Source organism: Dermacentor albipictus, chromosome 5 (genome assembly GCF_038994185.2).
Source record: "Dermacentor albipictus isolate Rhodes 1998 colony chromosome 5, USDA_Dalb.pri_finalv2, whole genome shotgun sequence".
NCBI lineage: Eukaryota > Metazoa > Arthropoda > Arachnida > Ixodida > Ixodidae > Dermacentor > Dermacentor albipictus.
The window spans coordinates 52277879-52297977 of record NC_091825.1 but is presented as its reverse complement, the minus strand read 5'-3'; the positions used below and the strand labels follow the sequence as shown (position 1 = coordinate 52297977).

General features: G+C 44.4%; 1 protein-coding gene across 1 annotated transcript in view; it reads left to right on the top strand.

Moving 5' to 3' along the window:
• LOC135899211 (uncharacterized) overlaps positions 1-20099 on the top strand; it is a 232213-nt gene that overhangs the window by 173916 nt on the left and 38198 nt on the right. The window contains exons 26-34 of the mRNA XM_065428465.2: positions 632-765; positions 2631-2705; positions 4611-4820; positions 7791-7915; positions 9433-9574; positions 10057-10242; positions 12644-12759; positions 13371-13548; positions 16234-16424. Coding sequence (XP_065284537.1) covers positions 632-765; positions 2631-2705; positions 4611-4820; positions 7791-7915; positions 9433-9574; positions 10057-10242; positions 12644-12759; positions 13371-13548; positions 16234-16424 — 1357 coding nt within the window. The remainder of the gene's footprint in view (positions 1-631; positions 766-2630; positions 2706-4610; positions 4821-7790; positions 7916-9432; positions 9575-10056; positions 10243-12643; positions 12760-13370; positions 13549-16233; positions 16425-20099) is intronic.

Sequence of the window (20099 nt, the reverse complement as noted above, 5' to 3'; positions counted from 1 at the left end):
CACGCCGTTTTTGTAGTTCCCTCTTTCCATGTACCATTAATGGTTTCGATCTGTCTGGTCGACCTGGTCGGACCTTGTACCGATAGACATCGCGTGCCATGGGAACGCTGCGTGTGTCAAGGCACTGACCGACCACGGCTGGGTTGTTCACCGAAGGTACTGAAATAGGAAAAATGGAACATTTGAGAGATCAAATATCAGTTATTCAATTCATGAATCAAACTATCTGAATGTTCCCTATTTGATTCGAAATCGAATATTCAAGTATTCGCACATGCACCCCTAGTAGAAATCATCTTTTGCTCTACACTGATAAACATAGCATTTGAAGGTAACAGAGAATTATAAATAATGTGATGGCCATTCTTGGCTTCAGTTATGTTACTCTAACAGACCACCATTTATCTGCTCCACGCATTACATGACTTGACCTAGTCCACAATGTCTACCTGCGAGTGACTAGGAGGTTTTAATGAAGAGGAATGAGCAGAACGTTGTTAATGACTAGACTGTTGATGATATGAAGGTGTGCACAACTGTTAGAAAAAAAGCTACAGAGTTGTTCACACTTCCTTGATTTCCTAATTGCAACCCAATTAATCCGCTTGTGTTTCTGGCACCTTGTCTCCAGGTTTTGATGTGATGGTGGCTGCCATCTTGGGTGCGGACGAGTTCGGCTTCTCGACTGCACCACTAATCGTCATGGGCTGCACCATGATGCGCAAGTGCCACCTGAACACCTGCCCCGTTGGCATAGCCACACAGGTGTCTGCTTCACTCCTACCTATTTCTCTGTTTGTTGGTTGCCTGAATTTGTGTGTGTACATGAATGTTGTTGCCGGCCTTTTTGTTTGTTTTTTACCTGTCTTGTTCTCTTCTTTGGTTTGCTACCATTAAGTTTTAGAGCTGAATTTTTACATCGAACAGCTGTTAGTGCTGCATTCAGTGCCAACCCTGTCTTTCGTGTTGGCTTTCTCGAACGGGGAGCTCTCCTATGCCACTGCCCTCTCCGCGCTTCACTACTGCTATGTATAGAATGATACCATCAGATCGTCTCTGTGTCATCAGTGACATCCTCTGTGACATCCATACCATCAGTGATACTCCTCTGTGTCACTGTAATAAGGGAGCAGAGGGTCAAGTTGCTGTTCCACTGAGAATTTTCATGCATTTCGGCCACATTTCTTTGTCACCATGTTAGCGCAGAACCATTAAGTGGCCTTTAATGAAGCTCAACCCCAAACTGTAAATCAACTTTTCTTTACAGATGCAAGATTTTGTGCAGATATGGAATAACTGCTGCATCTTTCTTTCTATCGTGCCAGTCGGGCTTGGCAGCGTCACATTTATTAACTTGCAGCAGTTTTTGCAAACTGAAGGAATAACAGACGTAATGAACCTAGCAGAAAGAAGGCTGTCTAGTTTTACATTTACACTGCGTGCCACCAGGTGTGTATACAAGACTTTAACAATGCTGCATGAATAAAAGAGAAGGCAGTCCCTCTCTTTACTAACTTAGAATGACCAGAACTATGGTTTAGGACAGGCTTTGGGCATTGCAGCAGATACTTCTACATGATATTCTGTGCGTCAGATGATATTGTGAAAATGAGACTGGTGATTGTCAGGAACCCCGAACTTAAGATCTAGTTATGTTAATAAACACGTGTTGGATTATATGTCAGTTTCACCCTGTGTAACAAAAGGCTGCAAGCATATTTATAAGATAGTCATCAGCATATCAAAATGCTGCCTTATTGAAGCCGTTTAGCTCTGTTCAATAAATTAGGTAACTGTCTGGCTGAAATGAAAGTTAAGCGTATGAAAATTAATTTCGAACTACCATTTACTGGCAGACTAAATTCCTACAACTGACCGATCTTTTATATTGGGTGATTTCTGGGAAGATATTGTATTTCCTAAGCACAGAGAAGCAGAAAGGGAGATAATTATTTTGGCAACACAGAATTCGTTGCTGCAGATGTCAGGATCTGTTTAATAATTACATACCATATAGACTTGTGTAAAGGCAACACCTCCAACTTGGCAGGTCAAAATTTGTTTTAAAAAAATTTCCGACAGAGAAGCAATTGCGTTCGGTGCCACAATGCCACATGCATGCATCAGTGAATGTTTGTGTGCTACATAGTTCTGCGTGCCACTATTAGATTGCGAGAGCTGTGTGTTGACCTTTCATGCAATGGTACGTCTGGGGATCCGGACTGTGCACAAGTCTCTGGCTGCACTGACATTATTTTGACTAAAAGGTTTGGTTCCGTGTGAGTGCAGCACCTTGTCAAAATTCTGAGAAAAAAAAAGAAATTGCGGTACATTTTCCATGTATATTCAATCAATATGCAAGTAGTAGTTAGATGCCAAGCATGGAGTGCGAGAAAGGAGTAATGACAGCCTTTTAGTACTGGAGGCAACTGGTACACTTGCTATTTATTTTTTTGGACAAGGTCACACGATCAGTAACGGTACATATATGAGTTGTTGCTTTCGCTATTGGAGTCAGCGAGGCGGTCAGTATGATTGTATTGCAGTGACGTAAGTTTCTGACATCAGATACTGTTGCAGCTTGTTTTCTCACATGTCTCACGTTTACGCTTGGATGATGCTTCTTCCAGGACCCTGAGCTCCGGAAGAAGTTTGAAGGGAAGCCAGAGCATGTGGTCAACTTCCTCTTTCTCCTAGCCGAGGAGGTATGTACCACAATATTATCAATATCATGATAGTTTTGCCAGCCTGCTCAAGCAGAAGTTGTTTTATGCAAGACTGGGTGGCTATTGTTTAAGTATGTAAGCATTGAGTGTAAACAAGGAACAATAAATGTATATGTGCTATATGTATGTACTATGCAATGCAAAACTCGGGACCATATTTTCTGCATCAGTTTGAATCGTATGCTATGTTTGAACGATATGCCATCTTGAATCATAGGCAAGTTATCCATAACCATACCACAGTATGCATTACAAAACACACATGTGCTGTATTTTTCCTCGTATAGCCCACATCCCCAATTACAACAGCCTGGAAAAAAAAAAAAAAATCCACATGTATCTTTTTCAGAAATAAGTGCATAAAAAAAAAACACTCAAATCTTTGCAAAAACAGTCTCCATTCGCAGTTGTGAGATTCGTCCAGATCACAGATGAACCGGTCATGTGACATGTGACATGAATTGGGTCACTTCACAGCTAGCATTCGCATGACAGAGGGTGACAGTGCAGGATGAAGCAGACCTCGCATGGGCGACAATGATGGAACAAATGCGGCTGAGCTGAAAACCCCAACAGCGATTCAGGTTTCCTCCATATTGTAAAGCGGTTTTTGTGGAGTGAGAGAGCACCTCAGGAATCAGTAACGTATGAATTTGGAGATGTAGTGTGCAGTGTTTGCCAACTGCTAAACACAAAATCGTGACCCGTAAAGGGTAGGAAAATGGGCGACCATGAAGGAGGGGAAAGGGAACTTTCAACACGCAGGGGTGGGGATAGGGTGGGGTTCCCTAGGATAATGAAGCTTTGAATGGTGGAGAACCTTGTCTTGAGATCTGGCTTCAGGGAAGCGAGGCATGCACTGAATTTGAAGCTACAGCTCAAGCTGGAATTTACATATAACTCTCACCCCAGCTTTACTATTATTTTTTTGTATTTTTAGTGCTGGTTATATGAGCAAAGGTACGGTACACTTGAATGCTCATGCTACTCCTGAAAAATAAAAATTATATATGAAATAGAAAAGAATTACGCATTGATAGTGATCTATATACATTAATACAGGAGAACCTAGATCATATGTTTCGGTAACGAGTGCAAGAAAAGACTGGGAGAAGGTATGATCCGAAGTCACTTAAAAATTTGCGGACTCAGTTGTAGTTGACGTTTATGAAATGCAAAGCTTTGTGTGTATCGCTGCAGCACAGTACACACGCCAAGCTGGTGGAGCCCAAAACATATATTGTGGTTCTTGTGGCGGGGGCAAGCTGACGTTTGTGCTCCTCGAATTCAGCCTAACAGGAAGTTTTGACTGACATGCCCACTCTGCGCAAGTCATTGTGACACAATGAGAAGCCAATGAGCGTAGAGCTGGTGGGGCCCAAGTGATCTGAGACGCAAGTTGTCGTTTTCCTATTGCGGTAATGTTTCAAGACAGCCTGGGAACCTAAACGAAATCGAGCTGGTGGATGATGCCAATGTGCAATGCTGCCAGAGTGAAATAAGACGCTCACCTAGAGCCGCGCCGCGTTTGGGTTACCGCCTATTAAAAGCGTGCACTGCACTTCCAATGGTACTATGTCCCATGTGCTGTGAAACAGATAGATGAAGATGCTTGGTGCAATAGGGTTGGCAGGCGATAGTGTCTAATGAGTACTGTAAATGTTTCATTATTGTACATTGTTATTAATATTTCAATACGTAAATGAATAAGTCAATGAATTGCTCTGTCTGAGGACTGAATCAGCTATTCGGTTTGTTGCGTGAATCCTCTTTAGTACGTTCACTTTGGAAATGCATACAGCTCCTCTGCAGACTTTAGTTAAGCCTCCTACAACGTAATCGTAAATGATCTGATATTTCTACACTGAACTTGTACGCATGCAGGTGCGAGAATATCTGGCCAAGCTTGGCTTGCACAGCCTGCAGGAGGCTGTCGGCCGCACTGACCTCCTGCGTGCTGCCCCCTTCGAGGGCAACCCCAAGGCCAAGCTCCTCAACCTCGACACCATTCTCCTCAATGCATTGAGCCTCAGACCTGGAACCAACATTCGTGGGGGCAGCATTGCACAGGACTTTGAGCTTGGCAAGCGCATGGTAAGTGGTCAACCAATGCTGTTTCACGACCAGCAGGAAATTGTTTATCGTTCATTTCGTCCACCATCGTGCTTGACTTGGATGCACCATTGCTGCCCGTTCGTTTGAACTCAAGCAGGAGCATGAGTTCAAACAGTATCAGGCAGACCTAAACTTGGCTTGTCTTTTTCCCATATTCACTGTTCTTTGCTTATTGCAGCTTGCAATTGATAAAGAAAGTGCCAGTAATATAGTGTCCATGTTCGAATTAAAATTTTTCCTGATGTATAGTAGATTTTAGCCGAACATGATGACTGAACAGCATAAAATATGGAATCGATGTGGAATCTGGAAGTTTCACTGTTGGAACTGTTCAGCCAAGTTGTTCAGCAACATTAAAACTTTGTTATAGCAAATTTGCATTCAGCATGAAATTAACTTTATTATATCTGATATTTGCATTTGCAAGTACATCAAAATTTGCATTTTGATGTACTTCGTCATTTGATCATTCTTATATCCGTGTCCACTTTATTGGAGTTATACTGTATTACCAATTCAGCTAAGATAATATCCCAAGAGATAGCCTATATAAAATCTAGAGCAAATTGGGTAAAAAGAGGGAGTGGGCTAACTTTCGGTGTACAATCAAGAAAAATTGAACAACAACAACAAAAAACAACAACATTGTAGTCAAAGAATGTGAAGGTTTGTTTATATGCCTTTGTTCAGTCTTCCTCAATACCTTCCAAAGAACAGTCACTATTGCTGTCAAACAAAATGTCGACGACTTCATCATGCACGTGATCAGACGTGGTCGGCAGGGCAGCGGAATGGGGAACCATTGATGCCAGACAATTGTGGAGCTCACTGTATTTGGACTCATCAGTGGGCAGTAGATATTCAGAACCACAGTGCTTAAACAATCGGGCCACACCTTCGTTTGACACAGATGCCTAAGGATGCAAATGCCCAATTGGGCTACCTTTTGGTGTTTTGGAAAGAATATAAAATACAGTGAAACCTCGTTAAACCGTAGTTGGCCGGAGCTCGGGAAAAGTATGTATTAAATGGTAGTACTGTTTAACTGAAATAGCATGAGATTTTGACGCGAGGCCTGTCAAAAACGGAACTCGGAGAGAGTGCGATGAAAGAGGAAAAAAAAACATGCAGTATTTATTCACTTTATGCAACTAAAGTGTTATTTTCGTTTGATGCCGTAGCAACGTAGCAGCGGCGACAGCAGCCTCAAACTTACTGAAGCTGCGAGGCAGCTTTTCAGCCAGCCCGCCTCTTCTCGGCAAACACTCGCATGGCAGATTCCTCGTTGGCATTGTGTATTCTCTGTGCACGCGCGCGGTAGTGCTGCAGAAGTCACTGGGTGCCCTTTTCATTGCGGGGTGCTATTCTCGTCGCGACGATTGCATTCATGAGGCTGACATAACGCGCAGCTTCTGCCACTGTCGGGCCTGAATCGCCCGTGCTGTCACTTTCCATGTCGTCCTCATCACTGTTGCTAGCCGACACTTTGGCAACAACAGAGGCAACAATGGCGAAAAGTTGAAGCTCGTAGCAGATATCTCTTTGCGGTCGCAGCAGCGCTGCCGAGCAACTTCTTTGCATTCCAAATGCCACACACCATAGTCAACAGCAGATCCCTGTCGCATGCCAGTGCCGACTTCATGTCACGCTCGATAGCACGAACAATGTCTAATTTTTCTTCTATGCTGAGCATCCGGCATCATTTTTATTCGAGCTTTGGCATGACGCAAGTCCTCGTACGCGACGCCACAACACTTTCTAGCACACCGCCAAAATGATGATGTGGCTTCTCGCGCAAACGCACAGGGCGCTTGGAGGTCGTTGTTCCGATCTCTGAGGTTTGTTGTTCTGCCGGGCCGCCCGATGGAGACGACGCACCGCCATGTTTGCGTGACGAAAAGTGGAAACGCTACGTGTTAACTGATACGTATGCAATAAGCTGGTACGGTTTATGTGGATACAGAACACATTATGTTCAATGGCTGCTGAATCGGGGATTTGACTTTACTACTTTTAAAACGAAACTACTGTTTAAGCGGTACCGAATTCGAGGTAAAGAGGTTTTACTGTAACACCAAAAACAAGGGTGGGTTTTCTTTAAGGGGTGAGGCAACTCTGGATATTAGGGTGCATTTTATGCTACTGAAGTTAAGTAGAACTAGTGAAGTTAGTTGTTACGAAGTCTGCAGATTTGAAATATAGATTTTTTCTTGCTCTGAATCCACATAGTATAAATTCATAGTTAAAAAAAAAGGTTATTTGTAACGAAAAAAAAAAAAAAGAAGATGCGCTCTTACAAGCATGAACTTAAAATTGTTTCCTCATGCACACTGTCCAAGATTTTATAGCATTGGAACACTAAAAACATGAGCCAATGACTCCTTTAAAAGATACCTGCCGTGGGAGTCGAGAAGCTGGTTCTGGCCCATCTCCTCTTTCCTCCTCTCCATAACCGTTAGCTGTGATTGCTAGTTACGGCGGCTGCTCCAAATCGGAATCCCGTTCCCCTGCCTTCAAGGTTAGAGCACCATCTGTTGCAGTCCCGGAGGCAGTACCCGTGGTCTCTCGTCAAGGCAATGGTTGAGCATGCGCCAGCCTCATGATCATCACTTCCTCCGCAACAGGGAGTAGGGTCGGCAATTAGCTCTGTCTCACCGCGACTACCCCAAACCAAGGCTACCTCTGCTCCAATAGGAAAATGAGCGATGCGGTAGGCATTTAGTAAAGGAGGCATTGCACGAGCTTTCGAAGAATGACAAACTTGTGAGTTGGTGTATTGTTAGCCTCCCAACCATGCTGTCCCCCCTTGCTGCTGCCATGTTGTGCTGTGTTTTAGCAGGCTTGAGTTCACCTAGGAAAGACCTTAAATTTTCTCATTGTCACCTGTCTACCTATTTGCGTCTGTTGTGTACACACATGACAGTACTTTTTTTGTGACCGTGCTCTCAGGACAACTTGCTCATCAAGCAGTCCAAGGCAGTGCTCGAGGGTCGATCCAAGGAGGTCACCCTGCACATGGACATCACCAATGAAGACCGAGCGTTTGCCACCACGCTGAGCTACCACATCGCCAAGTGAGTTACACCTGAAACTAAGATGGAGTGCTGTGCAAATTGGTAGGTTCAGTCATAGCCTCCTGTATTTTTTTCAATAGCCGCCAAATGACACCGAAATCGGGGGTTTTGTAGAGGTTGCATCATTCCAAGTAGTCGGTCATAGTTCATAGGGCATGGTTAGGGTCATGTCAACTTTCTTTCAGCGCATGTCAAGCTGAAGCAAGCTAGCAAAACAGAGTGGCAGCAGTGCCTGGTGAAAGTTGCTTGTGCTCTAGCAGCACAATGTGTAAAACTTTTGGGAAGCTCATATTGCTGCAGTGGACCACTGTATTGCATGCTTTGCGGAGCAACTGGGCAAGCATTGTAAAAATACAAGAGGCTGTGGTTGACTGCAAAACGCCAGCACTTTTGGTGTTTTTATCTGTTCTGCTTTTGATCCCACTATTTTACTTTTGTTTTTATGCAAAGGATGTGCTGAAATTCATAAAGAAAGCAACAAAAAAAAGGAAATGAAAAGTATGTTGCTCTGCATCATGCAGGAATTGCAATGTGCCTAAAATTTATTAAACATGTCTCAACGGTTATAGTTCTCCAGCACATCTGGTTTCAACGGGGCCTTTCTTTGCGCATAAAGCAAGCATCCTAGCTCGGGCACAGCTAGCACAGGCATTGAGCACCTGCCGTAACCAAAGAATCCAAGCAGCTGGGAGATGTTCTGTTTGCATGTTTGTCTGCATGCACCACAGTAACAGCCACACAAGAACACATTGATGTGACGAGCCTAAAGCTAGTCGATGCACCTCTGTTGCACCGTTTTTCTGCTCGCAACTAGCCACATTCCTTGCTCATTGATTGTCATCTCCCCAGGCCCAGGTGGCAGATGGTGTCAGGGCTGCCCGTGTTCATGCTTAATCTAACAGTATGACCAAGTACATGTGCTTCTTGCTGTAGGTGTGAAAGGTGCTTGCTGGGTATAGTTCGGTACACTAGTCAGTTGGGAGTACAGGATGGAAAGGAGAATGGCAGTGAGTGCCTGATAATTGTTCTCACTTTTCTTCGCTTTGTCACACGTACATTATTTTACGTTTTGGTGGTGACAGTTATTCATCGTATTACTATCACTTTTATCATGTTGTCACTTGGTGCAAGACGTGCCTACTGTACCCATAAAACCCTGAAAGTTATGGCTGATTCTATAACAAAAGAACAATTAGATTGCACGTGTGATGTGAATACTGTTGTACATTCTCAAATGCACACGACAAGTGGAGATACTACCCTGAAATGGTACGGTGACACATGTAAATAGCTGACGGTCCTGACTCGCGAGCTGAAATTGCGACTGATGGCTGTGCACTCTCCTGTCGTTGTGATTGGAATGTTGCTTGGCTTTCTGGGCATAAGTTCGCCTAAAGAAGTTAAATTTCAACTGGTGCTTTCGGCAGTGTCTGACTCTTCACCGCCACTGCAGCGTGACAATTTGCTTGTTCTTAAAAGGATCATGCCCTCTGGTTTGCCTGGTCTTTCTTGCACAGGAAGTATGACGAGGAGGGCCTGCCTGAGGGATCTCGCATCAGCGTGTTTCTCAAGGGCTCCGCGGGACAGAGCTTCTGCGCCTTCTTATCGCGGGGGGTCTACGTGACCTTGGAAGGCGATGCCAATGACTATGTTGGGAAGGTGAGCTGGGTCGGCTTGCGGAGCCGCCATCTTTGTAACAAAAGAATCGTGATTTGGGGAGATGAACAGGCTGTTTCCAGTGGCTGACATTGGGCAAAATATTTTTTAAAAAGCTGCTGCATGTTCAAAGAGAACAAACGAAATTGCACAATTATGATTTCCTTTGACCTAAAGCACGTTCCCTTTATTTTGTTTGTTTAATAACAGCAGAGTGGATTTGAAGCAACAAGACAACTACAGAATAGAAACTTACGGTTCACTTCTATCGTAATAGCGGTTAAGACCTTAGAAATTAAGTTAGGCCAGTTTATCAAGTAAAATGCTCACTGAATTTATTAATGTTTTCGTAGCATTAATTTTTATTTGTTTCATTGGGAGAGCCAGGCAAGTGAATTTTGGAAACAGAGATGAGCAAAAAGCATTGCTGTCATTTTGACAATTGCCGAAGTGTCATAATACTGCCAGTGAATGTATGCTTGCAGGGGCTGTCAGGAGGTGAGCTGGTGATATTCCCGCCCAAAGACCTGCCGCCCGAATTCAAGTCTGAGGAGAACGTGATCGTCGGCAATGTGTGCCTCTATGGTGCCACGTCGGGCCGGGCGTTCTTCCGTGGCGTTGCGGCTGAACGCTTCTGCGTGCGCAACTCAGGCGCCACTGCAGTCATTGAGGTATGTTTGAGACTACTCGAGGAGTGTGTTGGTGATTGACTTCAGAATCGGGCTATGTTGAATTGGTGCCTGCTGACTGCTGGATGGCTCTGTGTGTTTCGGTCACAAACGTAAGGGGATCTGGAACCATATTTTCTAACGTTTTATTTCGTTTTGCATTATTTCAGTCCTTCGTGATTTGCTCGAATGTGACTTGCATGCCGCCGCACCGCAGTTATCACTGGGATTGGCCACTTTGCTTGCTGCAGGATGAGAAACCAGCCTTTTTTTTTGTTGCCTTCGTAAGTGTGTCTACTGCAGCAGATCCCATCGCTGCGGCTTCAATCACCCATGTGCATGACATGTCACCTTCATAATATGAACGCTAGTTTCATGTGCGTCTTTGGCAATGCATGGACATTTAACTTTTCAGGACTGCCTCATGCCATACCACTGGAATGATCTTCCTAATGACATAGCATCACTATCTTCTAAATGTTCTCATAATGAACTCCACACACATTATATCGAGCTCTATATAATTTCGCCACAGCCTTTATACTTGTGTGCCTTTGTATTATTTTGTGCATGCCATCTGCACTTTTTGCATGCTCTTTTGTATTCTGCAGTGTTAATGTTATCGATATGTAACCTTGTGTATATATTGATGTTTCAATGTTGCTGTACGTGTAGGCTTTTTGTTTGCCTTTTAGTTTTTTAGCCCCTCATTACTTGCTTTGCATTACTTACTATGTATCACTCCTTACTCAATGCCCTTTCATAGTCCTGCAAGGTACATTTGACAGTTCTTACAAACTTCTGTAATAATGCAACGAGAAAGGTCTTTTACATCCTAAGTCCGGTATGTTGTGAAACGGCAGAACATTGCATAAACCCTACCGTCAAGTGTTTGATTATTGTAAGCCGGAGATGATCACAGAAACAATGAAAAGGCTCGAAGTTAAAGGAAGGAAAGAACCATATTTACAGCAATGATACAAATATACTGTTGTGATGAAGAATCTTGCTATCCAATGTTTTCTAAATGCTGGCTCGGTAAGTGGCAGTTTCCCCGCACAGTTGCAAAATTTTCTTGTCTGTGAGAAAAATAGCGGAAGCGATATTTCTGCTGCTGCAGCCACCTACCCGCTGTACCACTCTTGTTCTTTATTCAGTGAGTGCCCCGCTTTGCCAGAAAGGCGTTGCAGCAGGGGGGTTACAGACTTAAATAGAACACTTCTTCATCTATACAGGACACTTGTGTCTTTTGCAGCCGGTTCCAATCTCTGATGGTCATCACAAAGAAGGAATTATAAAACCTAGTTGTCCTTGCACGGTACTCTTTCACTTTGTGTCGGTGATCATTTCTACTGGATATGTAATTGGGTTGATACAAGTAGTTATTATAAGCAATTCCAGTGTTACCATGAAAAATACAAAAGAAAAACTTAAACCGCAGTTTTTTTCTGCGTAAAGAAAGCTATTCTCAACCCAATTTCGTTTTCATAGCGGTACAGCTATCTGTCCGCTTGTACCGCCCTACAACAAACCGGACCACTCCATTTGTACCACTCCTGTTGATACAAAAATCAGCTCAAATTTGTTTTTAGCCGAACAATGGTCGGTGGAATACAGTGACATCTTCATTTGATCTTTCGTGACGAGCGATGACCACTGTCAAAGCTCTGGCATGAACAGAAGCTGCGTTATAAGGCATGTTCAAGTCAGTGCCCACGTCCATGGCCCACCACTGCATTACGAGGCAGCTAGTCCGCATCCTATACTCTGCGACTAGTAGCCCATGTCCTCTTATGCAGGAATTGATGAGATGATAAGATAGTGTTCCCAAAACGATGCGTTTTGCATTTATTGGCAGTTGTTTTTGAGGTGCTGTTCATTCCAAATTCTAAGCGAAGCAGGCTGGGCCATGCTAAGCCCAGCAGCACCCTCAGCGCCTGCTCAGCACTGAGACGAATTTGCATAATTGTCCCAGAAAAGTTGCTGTTAGCCAGCAGTGAATTGCATAGCATGCTATTGCGTGAAGCTTCTTGCTGGTGTGTTCATTTTTTTTTTAGAGAAAGATGTCTTTCAGCACTTTCCACGAGTCGCTGGAAAAGATTGGGCAGAGTGAACTGCTGCGCATGCTCGCATTGCCACAGCAAAGTACAAAATTTGCCCCCAAGTTTGTCTATTCGAACCGTTATAACCTGGTTCGTTAAGGACTGAATTTTTTGCAGGAATGATATATATATAAGCAGAACAAACTAAGTGAGGGGTATGGTTTTTTATATCTATAAGTATCTGTTATGTGGATCTGTCGTAACGGGTGTGGACTGTATTGTAAATAAATAATACAGCCACCTGCAAAAATCTTCTTGAAAGTCATTCTGAAGACTAATCGGTGGCTCTCTTCTTTCTGCAGGGCGTGGGGGACCATGGTTGTGAGTACATGACTGGTGGCCTGACCGTCATCCTTGGGCCTACAGGCAGGAACTTTGCCGCTGGCATGTCTGGTGGCATCGCCTACGTTCTTGACGTGTGCGTACAGTCATCTCACTATAGGAAATGGTTTCAGAGCAGTTGTTCTTGTATGGTTTTTGTGTTTTTTCGTTGTATGAAAAAAATTGTCATGCACATAAATGTGTGGTCATGTGGCAGATTTATTTAGGAAAATAGAGAACATGTACTATCTGTGATGACATTTGTGGCAAACATCTGTGTTCCCCACAAGAATGAGCTGATGTGCTACCACAGAGCAGATGCACTTGTAAAGGCTCTGCATCTAATTCCTCCCCAGCTTGAGGGAATTGTTAGTATAGTAAAACCTTGTTAATTTGGATTTCCCAGGGCCGATAAAAACGGCCGCATTAACCAAATGTCAAATTATCAAGAGTATCAAGAAAGCAATAAGAAAATGCTTTGTACGCCATTCCACCTTTATTTACTGAATAAATGTGCAAGCCTTGCTTCAGTTTGCACAAATACACAAATGGCCTGTGCACTTGCACTAGACACGCGAAATCTTGCAAAAGTGAAAGTATATCCGAAGGAGATAATTGACACAGAAGAAACAGCTTGTCATTTAGTGCACATCCATGCTGCGGATTAAGTAAAAACTTGACAATAGAGTGGTGTGCCACTGTGTGCAGGGATGGCACGTTCCGGAACAAGTGCAACGCCATCATGGTAGACCTGTTGCCACTGGAACTGGCCGAGGATCTGGACCAGGTGGAATCCCTGATCCGAGAGTTCTATGACCTGACGGGCTCCGCAGTCGCGGCCTCGCTCCTCTCCAAGTGGCCTGACTCGGCCAAACTTTTTATCAAGGTACGTGCGTTTGTGTGCGTGCATGTAGAGATTGTTACGGCCTTTGGCGACGTATTGAAATGCTCCACTTCCCCGGAGGCAGCTTGTGTTAATGTGAACAGTTTCAATTACTATAAGTGTACATTTTTTCAGTTGCTTGTTAGCTTTCAGACACTTTTGAGTTGCCATTAAGAGGAGAAATGTGGGTGTGCATAAGTTCTTTCTAGTGCACGATTGTGCGCATATGCAGCCCACGTGCCTTATTTTAGATGTAGCCTGCTGCATGTGCAAAGAGTGTGTGCCGAGATGACGTCGCATCACGTACGCTGTCTTCCTGTTTAAACACGTAGGAAGCATCGTAGGTTTCACTTTTTGCCGCCGATGGGAAGATGTTGTCGACGTGGCATGATACCTTATCTTTAGTTGCCAACTCTCAAATTAAATAAATTCTTTTTCAAATTAAAATTCGATTTTTTTATTGCTTGATAATCGTAAAAGTTTCACGGCCCCTTCCATGTAAGAAAAATCCATCGTCAACTGCATTTATTTGCATAAAAGGTCAACTTGCAATATAATGAAAATTCGATACAGTGAAGCAAATTGCCAATTTTACAGACTTTATTATATTGGGGTTTAATTGTAGTTATTGTGCACTCTACTTCATAGCTTGTATGCATTTATATATAAGCACTTTTTCTTTTCTTTTGAAACTCTCTCTGAAATACAAAACACACTAAGTTCACTTGTAAACAAGGTACGCTGCTATGAGTCGCAGCGAGTTGGCAGGATTGGCATGTGGCCTTATGCGAGTTTATGTCTGCTTGTAAACAAGGTACGCTGCTATGAGCTGCAGCGAGTTGGCAGGATTGGCATGTGGCCTTATGTGAGTTTGTCTATTGCTGTAAATGTAAAACGAAGCATTTGTCTAAAAAGCTGCATGTGCATGAGTGATGTGAAGAAGTTAACATTAAATTAAGGGCCAAGCTTATTACATAATTTTCTTTGTTTTGGCTTCTACCTTCTGTCTAGCTAATAATGCCATGCTACCCGCCGTGGTTGCTCAGTGGCTATGGTGTTGGGCTGCTGAGCACGAGGTCGCGGGATCGAATCCCGGCCACGGCGGCCGCATTTCGATGGGGGCGAAATGCGAAAACACCCGTGTACTTAGATTTAGGTGCACGTTAAAGAACCCCAGGTGGTCAAAATTTCCGGAGTCCCCCACTACGGCGTGCCTCATAATCAGAAAGTGGTTTTGGCACGTAAAACCCCATATATTATTAATAATGCCATGCTGAAGAGCACGTTATACAGTATGACCTTGTGGGAGGTGGCACGAAGAGGTAGCTTTCGTAGCCACGGTTTATTTAGGCCGGCCAGCCATGGTGCAGAGGGATCTTGGGAGTGGCCAACACTGCAGATCCTCAGGTCGAGCACGCTAGCGCGTTCTATTCTCGCGCTTTCTGCGCATGAGCCCATCTTCTTCACCTGCTTTGCAGGCGATAGTCACGCTGCTACAACCTCGTTGAAACCATCCCATTTTGTACGATGTCTCGATGCCAACGATCGCCGTTGAAAATGTGAAAAGTGACCGAATACAGTTACGCTTCTCTTTTATCGGTCGATATGTACCCAAAAAACATGAGATGTCAGCACCAATGTTCAGTAAATCACCAAAGTGCGATCATATTATAAGCTTTCCAGCCACTAGATCCCATGTAAACAAGAAAAGGTGCTAGGCATGCGTGATTGAGAGCAGTGGGCGCTTGCAATGACAGTTTCACCACAATACTTGCCCGCTCTTGGCACATGAAAATGCCTTTATGCACTCGGTTTCCTTTCAGTAGCAGTAAATCACCTTCTGGGTTGTTGCATTCACTGCTTCATACTGCATTCACAGCTATCGCCGCCGCTGCTATTGCGATAAGCATCTTCACCTATCTGTTTCATTGCCGATGTGGTGTAGTGCAGTTAGAAGCGAACTGCATGGTTTTAATGGGCAATAACCCAAACGCACCACCATTCATGATTTACTATGATGCTATTGTGGCATCATACATGTTTTAGTGTTTGCCTACAAAATAAATTTTGTTTTGATTTCCAATGACTGTCTTAAAATAACACTAGTCTTGGGTCCCTCAGGCTTCGTAAGCTCGATTCGCATTGGTGTCTCGTGCTGCAACCATGCATGCCCAGTGGGCATGCCAAATCTTCTTGCCGAAATGCTCTGCTCGAAGAAGCTGCTGACACAGGCTGAATTCGAAGAGCGCGAGCGTAAGCTTGCCACAGCAACGAAAATGGCAATGTGCATCTCGGGTGGCTCAGGCCCCGCCACGTGTTTGCATGTCGACGTTTCGTCCTGCAACAATTCACGCAACTCTTTGCATTACGTAGATGTCAACTACGGTCGATTCTGCTGAATTTTGTAGTGACTTCAGATAGTATGTTTTCCCAGTTAGTGCATTTCTTTCATTTTTTTTTTCATAACATATGAACGAAGTTCTGTAATAGCCACTAGCAACTCAGTGTTATGACGTCCTGCACCTAGAATGCAATGTCACTCATGATCATCTTGTCGTACTGTATTTTCATTTCCCTTTTGTAGCAGTGAATCAAAGTAGCGAGAGGTTATTGTGTGACTCCTTTGTCCAGTTATTGACTTTAAATAGGCTGATTATAATGATGTTGACAACAAGGATGATAATACAGGTGTTCCCGAAGGAGTACCAGCGGGCGCTGAAGCAGATAGCAGAGGAGAAGGCGGCGCTCTCGATGCAGAACGACCGAGTTGCTCCGCCCGCGCCCGCCCCTGCAGTGACGGAGAAAGTGAGCGACATCGAGGAGGTGGTGGCAGATGGTGACGCTAAGAAGAAGCAGCTGGAGAACCTTGACAAAATCCGGTACGCCCTTTGCTGCCGTTGCTGTGTGATGGCCTTCGCTGCAGTTAAACCATTCTTGCCATTTGCCTCTGGTGCCTAGACTCTGGGAGGGAAAATGCCTAAACAATTTACATCTACATGCGAACATGAAGTTGAGTTAGTTCTGGCAGCTCTGTTTGCGGAACCGCAAGATGACGGTGCAATTGTACACGTACCTAGCACCCAGCAGCCATATGGAGTGAAATTTACATCAAAGCGAAGCGTTCCTTAGCTTCTTCCTCCCATTTTGCTGGTCGTGTCTTGTGACGCCGACAATTTGGACTACTCTGTTAGTGTCACTGGGTATGTCCATCTTGGGTTGCTGGATGTGGGCCAATGAGTGCATGTGTCTGCGCATTTGCCACTGGGCGTGCGTCAAATTAGAATAGCGATGTGGACGAGTTGGTTTAAGTGCATGGTGCAGAATTTCTGCAGCTCGAAGCACTGAAGTGTGGAAAGAAAGGTCAAGAAAAGGTGAAGGAAGAATGATTGCAAGAGGACAAACATGAGCGCTGCAATCCTTCTTCTTTCATCCTTTCTTTACCTTTCTTTCCACACCTCAGCGCTTCGCGCTGCAGAAATATTGCATAATGGGCACATGGCATTGTGTATATGCCCAAGAATGTCTCCGTGACGTATGTGAAGCATGGTTTAGCATGTAATTACAGTCGAACCTCGTTAAAACTGGATATAACAAAATAATGGATATAATGAAATATATGAAATTTCTCATGCAACCTCCATAGAGATCCATATATTTAAAACCTCATTTTAACAAAATGAAATTGTCCGGCCAATGAATATAAGGAAGTAGGTCTGTCTCTGAAACCAAAAAATACCTGACCATTGTGCACCAAGTACATCACTTTCTGCAAGATTTGGCACTCGCTCGCCGTGGCAGTTCATAACTCCTGTGTCAAATTCATCGTCAAGCAACACTTCTTTTTCGCCGCCGCGTGCACCTGCACACAAGCAGCAACTAACTATTGTACTTTCCCACTGACCTTTCTTGTGCATGCCTGGCTCTGTGGCATTATTCAGGTCCTTTATTCAGGTCCTTCAGGTCACACTAACTTCCTAGCCCGAAGCAGGCCACTCGCACGTTGGGACCGAAATGCCTAGCCTCTCGGCTGCATTACAGGCCCGATGGTCTGCCCATGCCTGTTCTTCTAGTTCAGGACTATGAAGAGCCACATGCCAACGCTCTCTGGTGTTGTCCTTGTTGCTGTGTAACGTAGAGCACCGCCAGAGCATATGTTCTAAGTCTGCTAAGCTACCACATCGCATGCAAGTGTATAAAATCAGGGCTTCAGGAAATATTTTGCTTATTAATAACGGATACGGATAGGTCCCTGTCTGCAAGAGCCTCAGGGTGAGAGTTTGGGGTCTGTTTAGCTTTCTGTGCAGAGGTGGATATGATCTGCGTGCCAGGTAAAAGTGTTTTGTGAGTTTGTTGCATGAGAGAAGATGGCCCCTGCAGTACGTAACCTCCAAACCTGGCTGCCCTGGCGCCACCTGGTCTGTAAGCCCTCATGCAGCATCGTGAGCCGACTTGTTGAGATTATTTGGGGCTCCGTCAATTTCGCCCATGTGTGTGGGAAACCAGATGATCCTGTGGGGGTTAACTTCCTTGCCGCGGAGGATCGCCAGGGCCTGCTGGCAATGGAGCCCTTGGCAAAGGCTCTCACGGCCGCCCTCGAGTCACTGTGTATTCTGGTTCTCTTGCCATACAGGAGTGCCAAGGCGATGGCTACCTGTTCAGCCATCTACGCCCGGTGGTGCGAAACATTAATGCATTCACACCTCTATTTCTCTATGGGGCACTGGGCAGGCAGTACAGCTGGGCTGGCCTCATAGACCACCCTGGCACAATCTCAGTGGTCACGCCCAGTCCATGCATTCACTTCTCCCCGTTTCCCTGTGGTGTGCTGCTAGCTGGCAGCTGGGCATGGCCTCTGAGGTCACATTGGCGTTAGTACGATCTCGGAGGCCATGTGCCGACCGAGCCAAGCCTGCGCAGAAAAATTCGCTTACCTCCTCAATCACCTGCAGGAGAGCTGTGTTGTATGCCACATGCTGCTTGACCACGTCAAGTTAAATGGAAAGCAGATGCGAAAGGCCATCACAATAACAATAGAAGGCAGCTATCTAACGGCTGTTGCATCAAGTGCTAAGACGTCGCGTGACATGCTGAAGATATCTTTGTTATTTTATTCAAATGTCATCACATGCGTGGCCGTGTAGCTAGTGGCTCTGCGGGCTGCAAGGCCGTCTTCTTATTTATTACATATCTACAATTGTGCACCCCATTGGGAGAAAAATTCCAGTAAATGTCAACAATGGATGTAACAAAGTAACAGATCTAACAAAGTACAAATTTCGGCTGTTCCTTCAACTTGGTCTGTAAATGCGAAGCATAATGTTTGCGCGAACCTCAAAGGAAGCTTCGCCTAGCACTGATTCCTACGTCGACGAGGGATCTGCCAAACTTTCCTTTCTCCCATGTATTTCCTCCCATGACTGTCCTTCATTTGGGTCACCTGATAGACCAGACCACTTGAAAGACTGAGCCACGGTTTCTTCGTTGAAGTCTATGTCTGCACCACTTCCACAAATGCAAGCTAAGCCGTGGAGAAAGAGGATGAAAGAAAGAAACAGACATTAAAATGGCACTGTGTTTCCGGTAAAGCTGAACCTGCCTCATGAAAGAATTGAGGCATTTTATACTGGCAACTTGTTATGAGCATAAACTGAGATGCATTAAGTGGTGGAGATGCATGTTCAAAGCATTGTTATTAGAAAAGAGAATTGCAGTATCGCATTCTGTCGGAGTGTAAGCAAGACTTTGCAGTAAACATGCAAAGGTGCATTACAGGCAGGAAGGACAGGCAAAGACACAGGTAAAAGAAACACAGTGCACTGCTTTTTACCTGTCTCAATGCTTCTGTCCTATATGTGACGCGCTTTTGCAAGTTTACTATGAATTACTTACTCCCATAGGTTAACACGATGTTTGAACATCATTGTGCTGTCAAATAAAGGCATCACTGTGTCAGACATATGCTCATACTACAAACATTAGTTATAACCATTTGAAAGCAAACAACGGATTTTCACATCAAACAGGAAATGTGCAGTAGCATCTCGTCCGGATAAATATGTTCTGATGAACAGGAGTTCTGTTTGCTGAGAAATAGATGCAGATGTGCAGGCACTTTATGTGTTACACCACCTTAATAGTGAATGTAGCAGCCAGCTTTTCCCATGGTTTGGATGTGGTTGATGGCTACTGGATTAACTAGGGAATGTTAGTTTCAGTTTCGAGGAGGTGCCAGCGACGTTTTAACAACATAGCTTTTACTGCTCCTATCGGTGGCAGAATAATACACATTGATGTAGAAGGAGTACAAATTATTGACCAGCAAATTGTAGGGAGTCCAAAATTTTAATTGTCCTTACGTTGGCCACCTATGAGGTGACCTGTGTCATGGGCTACCTATGGCCTCACCACTTGCTTATGAGGTGAGGGGTGAGGTCTCGGAGCTGTCCAGGCCTGTAAAATCAGTAACATTCTTGCCTGCTTCAGTCTTTGCCACTGCTTTTTAAAGTTGGCTTTCTGGATAGAAGACAAATGTAGCAAATATTATATTTCAGATC